The sequence below is a fragment of the Notothenia rossii genome (assembly GCF_949606895.1).
Source record: "Notothenia rossii genome assembly, chromosome: 12".
In the NCBI taxonomy this organism is placed as follows: domain Eukaryota; kingdom Metazoa; phylum Chordata; class Actinopteri; order Perciformes; family Nototheniidae; genus Notothenia; species Notothenia rossii.
The window spans coordinates 22732321-22754105 of NC_136911.1; the positions used below are offsets into that span (position 1 = coordinate 22732321).

General features: G+C 40.1%; 1 protein-coding gene across 3 annotated transcripts in view; it reads left to right on the forward strand.

Moving 5' to 3' along the window:
• The window catches only part of rbm33a (RNA binding motif protein 33a), a 42668-nt gene that overhangs the window by 12799 nt on the left and 8084 nt on the right, over positions 1-21785 (forward strand). The window contains exons 6-13 of one of the 3 annotated variants that reach the window (XM_079661654.1): positions 656-817; positions 1978-2146; positions 3001-3245; positions 8682-9009; positions 12922-12983; positions 16820-16949; positions 18121-18506; positions 21374-21616. In XM_079661654.1, the coding sequence (XP_079517780.1) occupies positions 656-817; positions 1978-2146; positions 3001-3245; positions 8682-9009; positions 12922-12983; positions 16820-16949; positions 18121-18506; positions 21374-21616 (1725 nt within the window). Of the gene's footprint in view, positions 1-655; positions 818-1977; positions 2147-3000; positions 3246-8681; positions 9010-12921; positions 12984-16819; positions 16950-18120; positions 18519-21373; positions 21617-21785 lie in introns of all 3 variants that reach the window. The other 2 variants (XM_079661652.1, XM_079661653.1) reach the window with 2 other exon arrangements.

Consider the following 21785-nt stretch of genomic DNA (forward strand, 5'->3'; position numbering starts at 1 on the left):
GTTGATTTGAAAGATGAGATGTGTTTGTTTGTGCAATGCCGAGATCTCATGACCTTTATTCTATTATTTACTTGTTCTCTAGTTGAATCTCAGGTTTAACATTTATTATAACGGTGCTATAACGGTCTGTTTGCATTGACAAGATGTGCTATTCACGCGGCACACCTGATGGCGGGTGTTATCAAAGATATTCCATAATCGGTTTTCTTCATATTTTTTTATGTATTTTTCATTGTTTGTTCAGTACTAAAAGGTCCAAGAAGTCCCACAATTGAATTTAATATTAATTTGACATGTTGACTATACCGTAAAGCACTTCATGGGAGCAATTGTGGGATGATACAATTTCAAAGTATCACGATATGTATCGGTTGAGTATCGTTCAGTGGTATCGTAATAAAGTCAACGATATGCACTCTAATATCATTTTTCCCACGTTTTTTAATTTGAGCCATTTTGGAAATTGTCCTCTTTGATGTCACTTATTGTTTTTTAGTTGTACTTGTGTTATAGTGTGTGCGCTGAGCCGTGAGTTTGGTTCATCTGACTGTACAGCACTTTGGTCTGGGGGGTTTAAAGTGCCTTATCAATAAAGCTGTATTGTCTTTATCGTAGCATAGTCACCATGTAATCAATATCCCTTTGATCTATAAAGGATGATGAATACCTAACGTCCTATGAACATGGAGTCCATCAGCAGGCCCCCGAGGAGCAGCAGCACGAGGAGGAGGAGGTAGAGGGGGGGGCTCAGCAGCAGCAGGAGGAGGAGGAGGAAGAAGAACCAGCTGATGGTTCCCAGCTCTTCGACAGCGAGGAGGTTTGTTGACACTCTCAATAAAAACACTTTTCTCTGTTTGTTGCTGCAGATGAATCTTTCAGAATCTGCCGTTGAAACCCAGCAAAGAGGGGGCAGATAATACGTTTATTTTTGGGGGCTCCTTTCATAACACTCAAGGACACCTTACAGGGCATAGGGGCAATATAGGGAACAATGAAAACAGTGGATTTAGTGAAGTATCAGCCGGGGTAAGACAACAGGAAATGGACTACAGAAGGACACGGGGTACAGGTTATAAAGAAAATGCCAGATATTTATTTATTGTGTGTGTGTGTGGTTTTAGCGGTGTATGTATGAGTACACAGTTTAAAAGATTAGCTTAACATATATGGTTTGAATATGGATATTTAGTGTTAAATGTTGACCAGTATAACACATATATTTTTGTTATAGATTGAACTGCCTTTTTCTTGATTGATTTATTTTAAGATTTGATCCGATTGATTTCCTAAAAGTCTGTCACTACTTTCTTAAACTCTAGATGTCTATTGATCTTTGAATATCTTTCTTTATTCAGGCTGACTATCAGGAACCCAGATATAAAGTTCTAGAAGAAATAGAAAGCCACAAAATAATTACTTTTGAGGCAAATCTTGGACATTTTTTTGAAGCTGAAACCAAATAATTCTTGCTTAAAAAAAGATATTTTCTTGATTCATCATTTGATCTATAAAATACCATGAGGTCTGTCACTACTTTCTTAAACTCTAGATGTCTCTAGATCTTCAAACATCTTTTTTATTCAGGCTTACTATCCAAAACCCAGATATAAGGTTCTAGAAGAAATAGAAAGTTACTTTAGAGGCAAATCTTGTTATTATTTTTATACTGGAACCAGAATCTTTTTGACTTTCTCTAGTTTCTTGATTAAGCTTTTACCATTTGATCTTTGCCATGAGGTCTGTCACTATTTTCTTAAACTCTACATGTCTGTAGATCTTCAAATATCTTGTCTATATCCAAGACCGAGATATTTGGTTCTAGAAGACTTAAAAAGGCAGAGAATATTTACTTTAGAGGCAAATCTTATTCATTTTTTAAGCTGGAACCAGAGAATACTTTGCGTTTTGGCTTAAAAAGATGACGTGAAATGTATTTTTGTGTATTTTTAAACTCTGGAAAATTTCCTTTTTTTTAAGGTCGAAAACGAAGCTGGGCCTGCAGAGGAAACAAAAGAGGAATCGGATGAAGAGGATGAGGAAGATGAAGACGCTGGTCGCATACGGTTCAAATCCGAAAGGAAGGATGGCTCTGTTGTGCGGCTGGCTGATGCAGGAAGTAACCGGAGAAATATTCCCGAAACACTAGGTACGCATTATTTCTTTATCAGGGGGTCCGCGGGGTCTTAAAAAGTATTACAAGTTGATAAATCAATTTAGCGAAAATTAAGGCTATTAAAAAATATTAAACGGCATTTTCCAAGGTATTAAGAAGGTCCACCGCAACGACAACATGAGACACCCTTTAATTCACTGAAACGACATGTCGGGAAACCCCCTCAAGGCGGCCCCATGCATAGCGCCCGTAAAATGCTGCTTCTTATTTTAAGTTTCGTTGCCTTGCTTGGTTCGAGGGGCCCCCACAGACTCTAGAGTCTCCATTGTCGATGGGGATCAAAGCTGTCCGGTCCCACATGCTAAGTGCTAGCCAGAAAGCCGCAGCGTTTAAGTCCCGACTCTCCCGATAGCCAGTCCGTTCCTCCCCTGACTGCAGAGATCTGCTATTTTAAAGTAAAGTCAACACATATAAATATAGTCTATATTAACAACGAGAAAAGTGTTAACATATATATCGTTTTTTGCTTTATCTCTTGGGAACAATGCCTAAATCAAATACTAATGGTTTATTTTTCTAATAAACCTTGCATTGGGTTAGTCACACAATTCATTATCTTGTGCTTTGTTCTATCTGGATTATGATAAGGAGTTATCACAAGTTGTGCCATCTTACAATCAATACTGTATATAGTAAATGTGAGGTAAAGTGTGTCGCCAATGTGACGGGTTAGAACTCGAAGTGGCGATGAGGTCTTAAAAAAGGCCTTCAAAAGTAATTCATTTGACTTCAGGATTCCTGCATACACCCTGTTGATCTATTTATTTTGAGTGGTGTTACTACGAACCTGAGTTTATACCAAGTCTTTCCCATCTTCCCTTTATTAGAACTGTCTGAGAAAGCTAAGCAGGATCTGATGGAGTTTGAAGAACAGGAAAGACAAAAGAGACAGAACCGCTATGGAGGCCGAGGCATGAGAGGAGGAATGCAAGGAGGAAGAGGAGGAAGAGGAGGAAGAGGAGGAGGAGGAGGAGGCTTCCCATCTTTTGGAATGGGAGATTTCAGAGGAGGAAACAGAGGGAGAATGATGGACCAGAGGCAGTCTCTGATGGGAGTTCCTATGAGCATGCAGGTAAACAATCATCCACTGTTTAAAGAGTCCTCTCCTGCTGGTGTTCAGGTGTATATCAGTATGTAGCAGTGTTTCCCCTACCATTGTCTTGGCGGGGCGCTGCGCCCTGCCAACGGAGCCCCGCGCCCTGCCAACGGAGCCCCGCGCCCTGCCTGAAATTCAAGGTGTTTTTTTTTATTTAAAAAAATATATATATATATAGCACCAAATTGCAACTGAAGTAATCTATCTACGATCACTTTTCACCTGTGCTCTTTTATTAAATAAACTAAACGCCTATGTTATTTATCCAATGTGTTTCAGTGTCCACTGCTTTGCGTATTCGTATTCACATTCTCCCTCCGCTCTGTTTCTGAAGCCTCCGCTCCGTTCCCTTTTTTCGGATTGTAGTTATAATTTTAATAAATAAATAAAAACACTTCGTTTAGTTTCGGAAATTCTTTTTTGGTGTTGCTGCCGGCCCGTCTCTCCCCCATTCTCATTGAGTATTTTACAAAGAGGGAAACAGCGCCCCTCTAGATGTTATGGTGAAACAGTAGATTGCACTCTCTGTTGCGAGAGGAGGCCAACCGAAATTGGCTTACCCTGGTTAAAAAAAATTGAGTGATTGACCAATCAGATGAGGCTCACGTCATGCCCCTGCCAACCTGTGATTGGTCAGGGCCATGCCAAGGGAAGCCACAGGCGGCTGGCTCCCTTGCCTCACAATCCAATCAAATCGCATCAACTTAGTGTTGCAGTGACGCGTCATAAAACCCGGAAGTAAGCTGCGCTCGGTTTCCCTCAAGGATTATATATGTAATTTGACAAATCGACAAAAAAGCAATGGGATCTCTCCATAGGATTTCGAAAAATAGCTCGAAAAAAGGTCAGTGGAAAACTAGATTAATGCATGTTTTGTTCAGTCGGATAATATCCACATGTCTACCCTACTTTTATAATTTTCTAATCATAAATCTAATCGATACAAGATAGATAGTGTCACTGCACCACTCTCACCGCCGTTTATGGAGGGTGGAGATTTGGAGTATTTAATCAAAAATAATTGGACTAAACTTCCGCTGCAGCAGCAACAACAAATAAAATCTGATGACAGGCCAATGCCCAAACTGGAGCTGTGCACACTGAGCGAGGAGCGGTTTTGAACTACAGTATTGAATTTGAAAGGAAACAATGAAACGCCAGCAGAAGAATAGTCGAATGAGTTGGCTGAATAAAAAGACAGGAGATGTGAGTTGGTTATTCAGTAAATTAGCTCAGGATAATTGGATGTTCTGTCTACACCTGTTGATGTGAGGCTAATGCAGGATTTGCTAGCTTGATGCTAATGGGATTTAGCGGCAGTGACTCAACAAATTGCCTCTTAAAATGTATCGTCAGCAATGTATGACAAGTAGACTGCTTGTTTAATGTTAGACTCACACCAATAGCTCAATATGATCATAACACGATTGCTTTCATATCAGAGATCAGATGAGGTGGAGCTGCCTCCAGCAATAGAGGATGAGGCAGAGAGAAGCAGCAGCAGCACAGGGTAGCAGCAGGTATGTTATATGCAGGTCAGGTGATTTAAATGTATCAACGAAAGGAAGAAGTGTAGGCTACATGATAAGAAGGGAATACAGTTTGAATAAAAGTAATTAGTGTAACACTGTACTGTATTACTTTTTAATGTACAAATACTTTGTTACTGTACGATATCAATAACAATAATCCACAGCTCCTCTCTCTGCTCCAGAGGATAAAAAAAATGTGGGTGCCCTTAATTTTTTTTCGGGGGGGTACCCGAGCAGCACCCTGCCAAGGCAGTCGACCTAGGAGAAACACGTAGTGTATCTACTTTAAAGAGTCCTCTCCTGCTGGTGTTCAGGTGTATATCAGTGTGTAGTGTCTCTACTTTAAAGAGTCCTCTCCTGCTGATGTTCAGGTGTATATCAGTATGTAGTGTCTCTACTTTAAAGAGTCCTCTCCTGCTGGTGTTCAGGTGTATATCAGTATGTAGTGTCTCTACTTTAAAGAGTCCTCTCCTGCTGATGTCCAGGTGTATATCAGTATGTAGTGTCTCTACTTTAAAGAGTCCTCTCCTGCTGATGTTCAGGTGTATATCAGTATGTAGTGTCTCTACTTTAAAGAGTCCTCTCCTGCTGATGTTCAGGTGTATATCAGTATGTAGTGTCTCTACTTTAAAGAGTCCTCTCCTGCTGATGTTCAGGTGTATATCAGTATGTAGTGTCTCTACTTTAAAGAGTCCTCTCCTGCTGATGTTCAGGTGTATATCAGTATGTAGTGTCTCTACTTTAAAGAGTCCTCTCCTGCTGATGTTCAGGTGTATTATCAGTATGTAGTGTCTCTACTTTAAAGAGTCCTCTCCTGCTGATGTTCAGGTGTATATCAGTATGTAGTGTCTCTACTTTAAAGAGTCCTCTCCTGCTGATGTTCAGGTGTATATCAGTATGTAGTGTCTCTACTTTAAAGAGCACCCTCTTGTTCAGGAACTTTGGGATTTGTGGCCTTGCAGACCATTAACACAAAACGACCCATACTCCAGGAAGGGGAAAACCCCAGAAAGCATAACGGAGCTTCTTGAAAGGGATTATCTTTTTGAATATGACATCACTTAATACTGAGCCACTCCTCCTGAAGAGCAGCTCAAGGAAGCTTCACTGGATAAGATGATTTGAAACTGCTTGACTTTTTACCTGCTTGTATCGTCAGTTACTACGAGGCTTTGTACTTCACGTGTGTTTTGATCTCTCTTCACTATCTAAGACCTTCAAGTCTTTTGTTGGTTTACGCGTGACAAAGTCCGCTATCTATGTTGATATATGGATTATAGCGAATCATTTGGCATTCATCCATTTAGACGGCATTATGCGAAATTACATTTGCCCAGGATTTAGTTTCTTGTGGGCTTTTAATATTAGATATCACTCCAAGCATTTAATCCTTTGATTTACATGGCTCATCAGTTCATACAAGACCTTTTTGAAGGTCTAGGGACAATATCATGGCTAACCTGAATAAAAAGAGTGAGGAGTGATAAGCAGGGGAAGGTTATTCGATAAAGGAACAAGTCCAGGTCTCGTTGGAACCATAATACCTTTCCTTTAATTGTGATATTTAGGGATGTCCCGATCACCTTTTTTTTGCTTCCGATCATTTGATTTTGACAATTTGCCGATACCGATTTTTCCCGATCCGATCTTTATGCAATGCATTAAAGGTGAGATGTCATGCTTTTCTGGTTCTTACCCGTCCCCTTGTGTGTTATGAAGGTTTTCCTGCATGTAAACGGTCTGCAGAGTCAAAACCCATAAAGTACACCCTGTAGGGAGTAAAACTCTAAAACAGAGAAGACCTCCCCAAAACGCCTCGTTGGTGAAACGTCATCATCCATTTGATTATTCCGGGTACGTGCTTACGAAAGCACGTACCCGGAACTAAATGGGCCAATCCGTGGAGCCGTTACGTTAAGCCCCCGCCGATTGGTCCAAATTGACCAATCCACACACACACTCAGTGCAGGCAGCTCTGCTGATCTCTCCTCCCTGCTGCAGGCTGATAACAGACAGTTGGGATCGCGGCGAAGTTCTCTCTGCAGACTCATTCTCTCTGCAGACCCATTCTCACTGCGTTTATCAACCTATAAACCTTTTTACTCAATATCAAGCCACACTTATTGTTTTTATTTCGGCTGTGACTTTGTGTGTGCTCAGGTTGAGTTAGGCTGTGTTTCGCTGTCACTAAACAAGGAAACCACACCTCCACGGAGCTCAGCGCGATTCACAACGTACCAACCAATCAGAGCACACTGGGCTCACAGGGAGTGGGGGGAGGAGAGCTGAAGCGAGCCGTTTAGTGGAGAGAGTGAATACTGCTGAATACACATACTTTACAGAGAAGCTGTATGAGAAACCAATGTGAGTTTGGAAAATTGCAAAGTATTTTTCTATTCTAGTAGACCTCAACAATGGAATTATGATCAGTGGAAATGGCCATGACACCTCTCCTTTAAGATAGAAAAAAGGTAACAGATAACGGCTGGTCATCCAACGCGATGAATTCAGCTATTTTGGCTGTTATTTTTTGGGTCTTTTCACTGTTCTGGGGCAGTTTCTCTTTCCTTTTTAAAAGTCTCTGAAAGTGTCGGTTGTTTCAGTGCCGTTACCCGAGTGGCCACTGTGTACTCGTCGTGTTGTTGTTAGTGTTTGTTTCTCAGGTGGCGTATCAGATTGGGCGTGTTGAACGTAGCTCTGTTCTTTCCACCACGCGGAACCTCCACTTTGCAAACATTGCATCTGGCTGTTACACTGCCTTCGCTTTCAATTTTATAATACTTCCAAACTCCTGACATATTCTCTATCCCGACTCCCGAGTCACCAGCTGAACGTAGCCTCTCGTTAGCTTACTGCTACCATTAGACACTGCGCCCACTCTGTTGCCAGATTTGAGAGAAATAAGCAACCAGGTCTGAAAACAAGCCCCAAAGAAGCAACACATACATGATGTTGTTTAATTTGAAACCAAAACTAAGGCCTCAGGATGACTTTAAGACGTGAATATGCTCATTTTTGTTTTGTAACATTAAATAAAATAATAAAAAAAAAATTAGAAAAAAATCCCGATCCCCAATTTTTTTATTCCGATCGTTTTGAAAATCACGTGATCGGATCGGGACATCTCTCGTGATATTCAATCATTAAAGGGGCCCTATTACGCTTTTAGGGTTCTCCATATCCTGTCTGTGTAGTTGTTGTGCTTGTAAACGGTCTGCAAAGGAGTTTCCCACATGCTTTTTCACCAAGGTTCCACATAGCAACAGTTCCCATAAACAAAACTGTGCTTGAATAAGAAATACATGTTCAAGCGATTTTCCTCAAGTTGTTTGACTTTTCACTCCTGCTGCTATTATCATTATTATTTAATTCATTTATTAAAGGCTGTACAATTAAAAACATAAACACTGGACATGCATAATTAATGACAGATGGACGACACGCCAACAACATGAACGTCGTGCTGTTAATGAGCGTGTACTTTTTAAAACGTACTGTATATTTAACCATGTGACTTATTTGGCCACTGGCATGTTTGTTTGTTTGGTATCTTAAACAGATAGACTTGCCAATTACCAAGCACTCATTTCAAACTTGGCTTGATTGTTATTGTTCATTTATCTGTTGTTGATGCATCTCCAGTTGATATATTTAGATGTTAAAAGACTTCTTAAAGGCATCCTTAAAAAGCATAAATAGTGACTCTTCAGGGGGAACTTTTTATTAAATACATTTCGGATAACATCATCCATCTAGCTTATGAATTGATTTGTCGGCGTGTCATGGCATGGCTGCAAGCACTTGATGTATCAGGAATGTGTTCTGACGGCTTGTTTTGATTCCCCCCCCCTCTCCTGGCCCTATTTCTCCTTCCAATTAGCAGCAATCCTCCCGAATGCCTCTTCCTCATCAGCCTCATCAGCAGCAAATGCACTCTCAGCATCACCCTTCACGTCCGAGAGGTCCTCCCCCCTTCCAGGACCACGGGCGTGCGATTACCCAGCAGCCTTTGCAGCCCCTCATCCCCCAACACATGGCTCACCGCTCCCCCCCCATGAGGCCCCAGATGGAGCCACCACCACGGATGATGAGTTCTCCGCCACCAAACTTCCCCCAGCAGCAGCAGCACCACCAACAACCCCCCCCACAGTCCAAAAACATCCACATTAACCCCCATTTCAGAGGGCCAACGTCATCCTCAGTGCAAGGTACGTCAACCCGCTATAGTGTTCTCTATATTAATAATAATAACGCTTTATTTATATAGCACTTTTCATACAACAGATGCAGCTGTATGTTGTAACATGTGTTGTCCTTTCGCCTGTATCTCCTTGTGTTTCATCCTTTCTTTATAACTAATATAGAGGCGAAGTCCCGCCCATCTACTTCCGACCCATGGGACCTTATTTCGGAAAAATTATGTATTGAAGTCAATGAAGAGAGAAAGATTATCTTTTATCCCGTTTGAATTGTGCCACGAATTATACATATGATGTTTGTCAATTTAAAAAATAATTTCCATGTCAAAAAAGTCACAGTTTGTCAAAAACTGTTGAAATATAAGACTATGAAAAATATGCAACTAGAAAGACTACAAATCCCAGAGTCCCGGTCCCGCATGCTGGCTCTTAGGAACCGACTAACTCCCCTTGTGTGTGTACAGCTCTCAACATGCCCAGAGTTGGAGTGATTTTCACCTCTTTTAATACTTTCCGCCTCATTCTGAAAGAAAGAAGTGAAATGTACCAACTTGACGGCCGTCTTGGTGTGTGGAGCGAGACGGGAGATGTAGTTCATTGAGCGGTTTCACACAGAGTGTTACTTCACAGTTTTACGACACATTTGAATTTTTTGACTTGCAAAATGATCTTTTAAATTGACAAACATCATATGTGTAATTCGAGGCACAATTCAAACGGGATGGAAATATAATCTTTCTCTCTCCATTGACTTCAATAAATACTTTTTCAGAAATAAGGTCCCATGGAGCTCCCCGGAAAGGGAAGGACTTCGCCTCTCTATGGGGACTGTCCACGACACTATAAACAAATAAACTAAACAAAATGACACATCACAAGTTACAAATACACAAAAATTCCCCTCAGATTATTTATGAAGGTACATGCAGCGAAATATAAAATGTTAACAGGTTAATAGACTCAAGCCATAATTATAATGAAGGTTAAAATAAAATTAAAATATATAAAAACCAATGTAAAAATAAATATTGATATTATGAAGCTGATATTATTTTTTAATTATCTGGCTTTACAATAATGTCATCCTCTGTGCAAGGTACGTCAACCCACCATTTATGTTCCCAAATAGTTTCCGTCATGTTCAAAAGGAGCAAGAAGAAACGTATCTGGCTTTCTAATCAATATAATCGAAGTCTTGCAGTCTCGCGTTGCTCGCTTCAAAAGTTGAGCAATGTTCAACTTTTCAAGCTTCGACGGAAGCGTCAGCCAATCAAATCACATGCCAGTACAAGCTCTAGCCAATCAAACCGCGTGCTTGTGTGTCCGGGGCGGGAGATTCATGTTGTTGGCCGAGTTTCAGACACGCCCACTGGCAAGCTTCAACGCACGCCGCCGTGTGGACGCTGCGTCAGTGTCCATATCCACCAATTGGATGATGATTGATGTATTTTTTTGCCAGTCATCATCTTGTTAAATCCAATTTCTCTCTTATATAATTAATTAGTTAAATACATTTTCGATCATATTTTACCAGGATATTTATCTCTAATTTAAACATTTTCATTAAACATTCCATTTTCACCCAGATCAGAATCAGAATACCTTTATTAGTCCCACGGAGGGGAAGTGTGCGTAGTTACAGTAGGAAAACGAGCCACAGACAGCTTGATGTTACATATGTTAAATATGTGACATGCATTAAAAAAAAAGTACTATGTTATGATATAATAAAAAGTTACATAATAAAAAAAAATACACATCCTGTAACAGTTCTTAGGATTTAGCAGCCAGGTATATATTACACAATTATTAATCGCATTTATATATTGCACATAGTTTGTTGGTATTTAGCAGCAAGGGGTGATATAGCCTGTGTTGTGGTGTGTGTGTAGGGAAGGGGGGGTCAACTAGGGGCTGTGCTGGTTGTATAGTCTGACCGCTGCAGGAAGGAAAGACCTGCAGTATCTCTATCTCAGATTGACTAGCATGTAATTCACAGACACATCATACCCTTGTATTTCCTCTGAACCCTAAGTGTCCATATCACACATTCGATGATGATTTGATGTATTTTTTGGCCAGTCACCATCGTGTTCAATTCTATTTCCCATTTTTCTCTCTTATATAATTAGTTAAATACATTTTCGATCATACTTTGCCAGGATATTTATCCCTAAACGTTTTCTCCTGTGAAATAGCCCAGATAGACTAGCATGTATTTAATAGACACATCATATGCTTCTATCTTTTGCAAAACTCCATATTCTCTCCATATTTGAGTATTTCCTCTGAGCCCTAAGTGTCCATATCCACACATTCGTAGATGATTTGATGTATTTTCCAAATGTCTTCAACGTGTTCAATTCTATTTCCCCATTTCACGTACACACCATTTCCTAGATATGTCCTTTTTGCCAGGATATTTATCCCTAATTTAAACATTTCTCCTGTGAAATCTCCCAGATAGACTAGCATGTAATTCACAGACACATCATACCCTTGTAGTCTCTCCACATGTGAGTATTTCCTCTGAACCCTAAGTGTCCATATCCACACATTCGTAGATGATTGATGTATATTTTGGCAGTCATCATCGTGTTAAATCCCATTTCTCTTTTATATAATTAGCTAAATGCACTATTCATACTCTTAACATTTTTGATGAAGCCTACATTTCCTTGTACCCAAACTCGTCCCTGGTTTATTTAGGAAGCTTCTGAGTTGAGGTGCATGCTCCGTCTGGCTGTCTGACATCCTGAAAGGTGTCTGGATTAGAATGTCATTTTGTTGTTTGCTTGAATGACAAGTGAATAGCTCTCTCAGCCAGTAATGGGTTTATTTTATTTTTTCTGGCGGCATCACCATTTCATTCCCTGAGATGGGTTTATCTGGCCTGCCTGCCCGGGCCAAGATTGAAATGTTGTTAGCAAAGCATGTTAGCCAATGTGTGTGTGTGTGTGTGTCATAGTGTGTGTGTCATAGTGTGTGTGTGTGTGTGTGTGTGTGTGTGTGTGTGTGTGTGTGTGTGTGTGTGTGTGTGTGTGTGTGTGTGTGTGTGTGTGTGTGTGTGTGTGTGTGTGTGTGTGTGTGTGTGTGTGTGTGTGTGTGTGTGTGTGTGTGTGTGTGTGTGTGTGTGTGTGTGTGTGTGTGTGTGTGTGTGTGTGTGTGTGTGTGTGTGTGTGTGTGTTTATATATTCTTTCAAGTGATCCAATTGAATGTTGTATATGCTGACATACAATTACCCACATTTTAAAGCAGCATAAAAAAACCACATGTCAATCAGCTAATTGAAATCATTCTCATTAAGATGTGAGGTTATACATAATGGGAAAAAATTACCTTTTCTCTTCGCTTACAGATGAATAGATTTACTCTCACTGCAGTAAAAGAATAAACACAAATAAAGAAATAAGAGTGGTGAGAGCAGAGGTAGTTGGATGATACAATTAAATGTCAATGTGCATATTTACACACACAACTGTATACATGTAGTGTATTTCTAACTGTGTCCATAAAGGGTTATAGAAAGTAGAATATCCATAAGTATGTCTAAATAGTAGAGGTATATCACGAAAACATCCCTTCTGTTATTGTGTGAAGTTTGTGAACGTTGTGTAAGATGCACATAATTTAAAGGGGAGGGTTTCGATGTATATTCACCGATTTTATTGTCATATGCCCAAAGCTACGGTGTAGAAATGATAATGAAAATGCTGTATGCTGTTCCCTTATTGCAAATGTTTACTTCTCCCTGTAACTGCAAATATATTTCATTGCTGTGAGGTTATAAAATGTATGTCTTTGTAACTGCCGTAAGCATGGAGATGTCTAACGTCTGTCTCCTCCCTTTTCCCCTATCTCCCCCCTCATTTGTGTCCCCCTCCTCCCCGTCTCACCCCCTCTCTTTTCTCTCATTGCAGTGCCCTTGATGCCTCCTGCTCAAAGCCAACCCAGACCTGCTGTGGGTCCTCAGAGGTTCCCTGTGAGTAGCAGCTGCTCCTCTCCCTCCCCTTTTCTTTTTTTTTTTTTTTAACCTCACTCTCTCTCCCCCTCTGCACACGGTTATTCTCCTCGATATCATTACGGCAATTAGAGCGCCCGCCCTGGCCAAATACTGTTAAAGCAAATCTGTAAACACCGATACGGCACAACTGGAAGTGCGTGATAGCGGCTTTAGGCGGTGGACTTTTTAGTAGGTCGGGGGTTTCTGCAGTTTGCAACTCTTCATGGGATGAAATGCAGCTTAAGAGTAGCCAGCTTGTCACATATTGGAATTGTGAAACTAGGATATACTGCCAGTTAAAATGCACTTTTCACCAAGTTTCTGTCCCAAAGGCACGGAGACCTTTTTGCGTGAACGGTATTTGAATGAATCAAACACGCTGGTGGTGTAATGGAGCCTTTTTTCTTGCACCATATATTCTGAAAGCTGTATTTCACGTCAGAGATGTTAAGTCAGTGATTTTGTAAGAAAGGGTTCTTTATTTCACTCACACAGAGCCAAGGGATGACGGAAATGCCTTTTTAAAGTAATTACTGTATTGGTTTGAGTCTGCCAAAGTGCCTTAAGTTACTCCGTCCTTGTAGTTAATGAAGCCCAGGCATCAGGTGCCGCTGCTCCTGACTGACATATCCCTGGAAAGTGCATTTTATATGGATTTATGCAAATGAAGCTTTGGAAAATAGCTGCGTCCAATTGCATGTGGATTTACAACCAGTTGCCAAATGAGCCACATCTTTTGGACGGAAAACTGTATTTTTATTTACCTCCTTTCCCAATTTCCTGTGTGATTGTGGTAGATATTGATAGATTGAGAGCCCTCTTATCAGACGGTGGGTTTTTATATTATTTTGATGAAAAGCATAGTGGCGGATTCCCCAGCTGTTTAGGCCGTTGCTGCCAAGGACACAATTTGAAATGCAGGTGACATTAACTCTCCATTTACCAGTGGGCACCTGATTACTCGTGATTATCATACATTATCATCCCATCACATTTAATTGTTAAAAGACCGAGTGGACGGGGGGGTCATAGCTTCTAATATTAATGCATTACATTTTTCCTGGTGGTTTGAAATATTAATCTCGGCACCAATTAAAGGTATTAGAATATTTAACCTTTTCGAATAATGACATTCAGTTTAACCGGGAAATAAATATGCCACCATTTATACTATATGGAAATGGTAAAGGCTTTGATTTGTAGTAGTTGAAGCTTTAAAAACATGTTTATATATATATTTAAATCATTTATTCTCTCCTCTTTGTCATTCCTAGTTAAAAGGTAGCTGCCAGAGCTCAATTTCTCTCTTTTAGACGGCATTAAATCCTGAAAACACAGAATATTTGTTCAGTTTTACCACAAAAATAATGATTTTAAGAAGCCACCTACCATAGTACGTTTAAATGTTGTCACTAGGGGTTCATTTATAGTATTAACCTTTTAATTTATATATTTGTTCCCTTATTATGGCCTCCTTGTTACGTATATTCACATTTAAAGTCATCCTTGGTTTAATGGTAGCAGTCAGAGCTCCATATCTCTATTTTAAACGGCATTAAATCCAGAAAACAATGAATATTATCCATGCTTACAGTGTATATTAGTATTAGGTGTTCAGTTTAACCATATATATATATTTGTTTTAAACCCTTATCATGTTCTCCTTGTTGCGTATATTGTCAATTAAAGTCATCCATCGTTAATTGGTATCAGTCAGAGCCCCGTACCTCTCTTAGAACGTATTAGATCCAGAAAACAATGAATATTATCCATGCTTACAGTGTATATTAGTATTAGGTGTTCAGTTTAACCGTATATATATTTGTTTTAAACCCTTATCATGTTCTCATCGTTGCGTATATTGTCAATTAAAGTCATCCTTGGTTAATTGGTATCAGTCAGAGCCCCGTACCTCTCTCTTAGAACGTATTAGATCCAGAAAACAATGAATATTATCCATGCTTATAGTATATATTAGTGTTCAGTTTAACCGTATATATATTTGTTTTAAACCCTTATCATGTTCTCCTTGTTGCGTATATTGTCATCCTCGGTTAATTGGTATCAGTCGGAGCTGCTTAGCATATCTCAATACGTTGCAAAGCTTAGACTTTACATACAAGGCATGAAACCTAGAAACACAAGCTCCATTTAAACTCAGATTTCCATTCTTTATTTAACACTTTGACATTCGGCCCCTCTCCATTATGCTTGTCTTGGATATCCCCCTCCCTGCTGAGCATCCGTTGCATATTGAGCAGCCTGGAGTCTGTTTATCAAGGATAGAAAAAGCGAGAGGATGAGCGATTTGATTGGAGATTTATTACATGGACACCAGAGTCTCCATTGTGCAAACCTGCCTGTCCGACCCTTTTTTAGAAGCGCTATGATTGTGCCCTCATTGTGTCTCTGTAAGCCCCTTTGATTAACTTTCTGTTAAGCAAGTTTTTGGGACCTTCTAGCTTTTTTCCCTAACACCTAAATACCTGTATAAAGATGGATTAAGCCTTGATAGCATCTTAAGTAATTTACAATGGGCTTGGAGGAGGCGAAGCAGCCCATTTGTGGAAGTGCCACGTGTTGAATAGCAGGTTAATTTTTCAACACAGATGGATGTTTAACGGAATAAAGGAGAAAGTTAGGAGGGGCGTTTGAATTCCAAGGAGGGATTAAAGGGTTGTTATCTAGTTTCCCCTTGGGAAGATAGTAATGCAGTGAGTAGAGAAAGCTGTGGATCGTAGAAAGTGTTGAAACAAAAGTCCTGAAATACCCTTTGAGAAGGTTTATCAACAAAGCCTGGAGTAGCATTAAGAACCGCCAACGGGGACAATTTTACCCACAGCTGTTTTTTGATTGTATGTAACTTTTTTTCAATACAAATATTAAAGTCTCCCAGTCCGTGACTTTCCCTGAAAGGTTGTTATGTAGCACCCTCTGTTGTTAAAAATTGTCAATATGAAGTCAGATTGGAAAAAAATTGCTATTTATACCCATCAGCGCCAGCGAGTAATATTTACCTCATAGAAAATGCAGCGTAAACATGACGTGTTGCTATAGCAACGCCTTTTGTCGACTGCGGCTCCTTATAGATAGATAGATTGATAGTTATAGATAGATATATAGATAGACAGACAGATAGATAGATAGATAGGTAGGTAGATAGTTATAGCTAGATAGTTATAGATAGATAGGTAGGTAGATAGTTATTGATAGAGAGAGACAGATAGATAGCTAGATAGATAGATAGATAGAGAGACAGATAGGTAGGTAGTAATAGATAGATTGATAGAGAGAGACAGATAGATAGATTTATATATAGTTATAGATAGAGAGAGAGATGTGTACCTAAACAAAACACAAGTGTAACACCAAGCGTTTAAATCAGCACTGGTAGCGATATTTTATACTTCATGCTATCTGCACAAAAGCTGAGAGTGCACAGATTCTATGGGTATACGTTTCATCCCTGTGCGATCACAACTCACTGTTCTGTATGATAAATAAAGGAACATTGTACCTTGAAAATCAATAGCTGTTAAATTTGACCCGTTGGCGGTTTTAGGTATACAGCGACCCCTGGCGGTTCTGGTGTTAATGCAGGTTTGCTCACAAATTCAGCCCAACGTGTTTTTCCTTAATATTGCCATGCATATTGATGTTTACAACTCAACATCCTGTGTCTTCTTTAATGACCCCATCCGTTCAATGACATGCGCTCCCTGCAACAAATTCCCATTTTTCATTAGTTGAATTTGTTTGTGATTATTGAGTTTCCCTGCCTGGCCCTATAATTCATGAGTTCTGTGTTTTCCCAGGGTCCCGGAGACTTCCAGCAGCACATGTCAGGCAATTTTGGCCAATCTCAGAGGCCCCTTCATCACATGGAGCCCTTCAGGAGCCAGCCATCGCAAGGCCCCCAAGACAGAGAGCCTCTCTTTATGGGCGGTGAGTCTTACAAAGCTCTCTTGGCATATTTAATCCAATTCAACATAACCTCTGGCGGTATACCTACAGGGTACGCTGCTAGCTTCCTGCTCTATCAGCTGCGCTCATGTTAAATGCATGTGTGTGTATATATACATCTGAATGAGCCTTTTGGAACTGCATTAAATATATTCTTTCCCATTGTGTTAATGCAGCTTTACAAACATCCCAGCTTTGTTTACCTTGATGGAGTTGTCTGTTGATGCACATGTGATGCATTCTTATTGGCTCACAATGCACAAAAACTGACGTCATCTGAACGAGCTTTTTGAAACTGCATTAAATATCTTTATTTTAGATATCTTTTTACAGGGTTCTTACGGTCATTACAAACCTGGAAAAGTCATGGAAATTAAAAATGCAAATTCCAGGCCCTGGAAAAGTCATGGAAAACAATATTGTTCCACAAGTTTTGGAAAAGACATGGAAATGTAACTAAAATTGCATCAAATATAATTTATTTTTTAGCTAATCGCCGAAATATTAATAATATAAAGATAATAAATACTGTATCGTATCGTAATGAGACGTAAAATGGCTTTTAACTGACGAGGTGTTTTGCTGGTGAGAGATTTGAGTTGCTTTAGCGTGAAGCTATTTGATTTCTTTTAGAGAGGCACAACATGGTTCAGACCTTATTTTCTTGTTCCATGTTAAAATAAACCTTTTTCAGTGGAACGCTGAGAAAGAGTACTTTTTTTGGTCATGGAAAAGTCGTTGGTGAAAAAGTGTATGAACCCGGGTTTTAATGCAGCTTTACAAACATTGTTTACCTTGATAGTTGTTTGTTGTTTACCTTTCTGCAGCTGATGTTTCGTCTCAAAATTGGCTTTTTTTAACGTATTTTTTTGGTGCATTTCTTCGCTGTTCCTCCACATTTCAGCTTTTTTTCACTGTTAATGCAGTTTTACAAACATCCCAGCTTTGTTTACCTGGATAGAGGTGTGTCTGTTTCCTGCAGAGGGATGCTGATGTGATGTATAGAAGCTTTTCTTTCACGGTGCAGAACAACTGTCTTTGTTTACCTTGATGGAGTCGTCTGTTGTTGACCTTTCTGCAGCTGATGCTTCGAATCAAAATTGGCTTTTTGTGACGTCTTTTCTTGGTGCATTTCTTCGCTCTTCCTCCACAGATCGTGTAGAGTCCACGCGGTTTCCAGGGCAGCACATGTTTGATCACCAGAGCCCAAACTCTCTGATGAACAGCAACCACAGCCTCCACCAGCAGCAGCAGCAGCAGCAGCAGCAGCAGCAGCAACAGCAGCAGCAGCAGCAGATGCCGGGTCAGGGTCACATGGGCTTCGGCCCACCAGGACCCACGTTCAACCAGCCGGGCCTAGGTCTTTTCCCCAGAGAACCACCCAGACCCAACCTCCCTCTCCACCAGGGGCACCAGGGGATGGTGGGAATGAACCAACAAGGACCCCCAAATCAGCCGAGACCCTTCATGGGCCCTCGGCAGCCGTTTGGCCAGCAGGGGAACCTTTTCCCACCTCCTGACGTCCAGTTTGGGATGCAGGTACGACTGAGAGTAAGTGATTTCTCTTGCTCATATATGTTTGTGTGTGTTGTTCGACCATTTGATGCCATTTCTCCCAGTTTTCTTGCTAAATACTGTTTTATTTCAACCATATATTTCCTTTTTCATTGCATATCTACCTTATAGCTACTGTGCATATAATAATAATACGTTTATTTAGTATAGCACCTTTCACAAGAAAGAACAACAGTTAAAATTAAGACCACAGAAACACGAATACAATAACCACATGGGGCAGACATGTAAGGTTAACATATGACAACGAAGCGCTTTGAACCGTTGAAATAAGGAATTTAAACCAAAGTATAATGTTTTTTTAAAGCATCCTCCCTTGCGTATGACATCATGCTTTGTGTGCCATGAATGAATGATTTGTGTTTGCTTTAGTCTAGATTATTAATATTTCTGTAGCCAGAGCGATGACTAGGCTGGAGTACTGTGCACATGAATGAACTAGAAGAGTTATTATATTCACTGCTATTGAAGCGTTAAGGAAAAACAGACTCTCAGTTTGTTTGGCACCTCTGCTTTTTGTCACCAGACGTAGACAAGAGCTCCCTCTAGTGAGTGAATCACATGGAGGTTAATTATATGCAGGAGCTGTCTGATTCAATTTAGAGATTACTGATGATAAAAGAGGTATTATTACAAACTTCTGTTATTGTTTAAAGTTCGTTAACATTGTATAAGATGGATGGATAGTAGGGGTGTAACGGTTCACAAACATTTCGGTTCGGTACGTACCTCAGTTTTTAGGTCACGGTTCGGTACGTTTTCGGTACAGCAGAAAATATTATCACAAAACATATTTTTTTAGTTTTTTTATTATTATTATTAAACCGTGAATAATGTATTCACTCAAATACAAAATATAATAAAATAAACTAAGGTGCAGCATTTCGATGAACTGAAATCATCTGTATTTGAACTGTACTGTGCCTAAGCAGCCAGTTTGACATTAGGACTTGCTTGTCGTTGTATTTTCATGTTTTTTTTAAAGAACAGCGCTTTGCTACCATGGCAACATAAGGATATTTGGCGTTTGTAATAGCTTTGGCTCGGTCTGAACTTGTTGCGAGTGGTGGAGGCTTAAATGCTAGCGGGAGTTGGGTTTGCACTTCAGTCTTTTTTCTTTTGGTACCGGTGATATTCACGTTCGGGCGATGCCTTTTCAAATGAGTGTGCACGTTTGATGTATTGCCAGCCGCGTAACCAATGTTAGTTGAACAATGAACAATTGAACAAACAGCTTTGGTTCGGTCCACCTGTCTTTGTCCGTCATCCTTGTACGTAACTGTGAAAACACTCTTTATCGCTACTGGAGATATCTAAAACAAATGTCATATCTATTATTGCTAAACATTATATTAAAGTTTTAGTTTCGCCAACTCCGTTTCTAATACGCACAAAGACTGCTAAATGCGTCGATGATTATTTGTAGTGTTTTCGATCTTTTCAATCCAGACGAGAGATCTCTCTCTCCGTCTGTGTGCGAGGGGGCGGGGCAGTTTACACACACGCAGCTGCTACATGCAACACACACACATGCGCGGCTGCTACATGCAGCAACACACACATGCGCGGCTGCTACATGCAGCCACACACACACACACACACACACACACACACACACACACACACACACACACACACACACACACACACACACACACACACACACACACACACACACACACACACACACACACACACACACACACACACACACACACACACACACACACACACACACACACACACACACACACACACACACACACACACACACACACACACACACACACACACACACACACACACACACACACACACACACACACACACACACACACACAGAGAGAGGAGAGAACTCGCTCCGAGGTGTGGTTAAACTTTACCCGTCTTGAGGTGGACAATGCTCGTCACCAAAAGTGTTTAGCATGTGAGAGCGGTAACACGAGCAGTTTGTCTAAACATTTAGCAAAGTGCTCCACATCCAGACGGAGGAATGCACCGGGTTCGACTGTCTTTCTAGTAGCTCTGTAGCCCCGTCCACGAGTAACGTTTCCACGTCAGGTGTTATGTATGCTAGCAGCAACACACAGAGTTAACTCAATGATACAAACATGGGTTAATGATTAGAGATAACTGAGTTATTTAGTTTGTTAAAGTTTCAGCTATTCTGTTTACAGTTCTGTCATCACATTATTTAATACCATTTGTTAAAACATTGCTGTTTCTTTTGATGTGAAATATTATTTATTTAATTTAAATAAAAAGCAAGTTTAGTTAGTTTACCTTCTTTTTCTCTCCAAAAGAACCGATAAGAGTACCGTTAAAAGACCGGATCGATAAGCGGTATCGATAAAAGTAGTAGTACCGTTAAAACCTTAACGATACCCATCCCTAGGTATTATTACGAAAACATCCCTTCTGTTATTGTATAAAGTTCGTGAACAAGATGCACGTCAATTAAAGGGGAGGCTTTCGATTTCGGTTTTATTGTCCTATGCACAAAGCTACAGTGCCGACAATGGCAATAAAATCCTTCTCCTGTATACTGTTCCCTGTAACTGCAAATATATTTCATTGTAACTGTCGAAATGTTCTCAACTGTCTTCTAAATAAAGTATCTTTTTCGAATAATGACATTCAGTTTAACCAGGAAATAAAGATGCCACCATTTATACTATATGGATATGGTGAAGAGTTTGATTTCTAGTGATTGAAGCTTTAAAAATATGTATTTCTATATATTTAAATCATTCATTCTATCCTCTTTCGTCCTCCCTAGTTAATTGTTTTTTTCTGTGAGGTAAAAGAGGTATCATTATATGTGATTTCAGGGCTTAATGGGACCTCCCGTTTCCCAGCTTCCCCATCAGCCCATGCACCTGCACCAGCAGCAGCATCACAGGCAGGACTTACCTCATCACCAGCATCAACATCCAAATGTCAATGAGCCGCGTCCCATGATGCACCACGGCCAGAATCTTTTCCACCAACAGCAGGTGCATGGAGGCCCCCGACAGATGAGTCCCCGCCCACAAAACCCCCAACAGAGAAACATGTCCAACAGGCAGAGGATGGTGAGAAATTAACACATCGTTACATCAATTTTGAAAAAACCGCTGAAAGAATTGGGTCATTCTAACTATTCTGTGAACATAGCATTTTATATATGGATACATTTTTGAGAAGGACATATTCTGCTGATGTTCAGGTGTATATCAGTATGTAGTGTCTCTACTTTAAAGA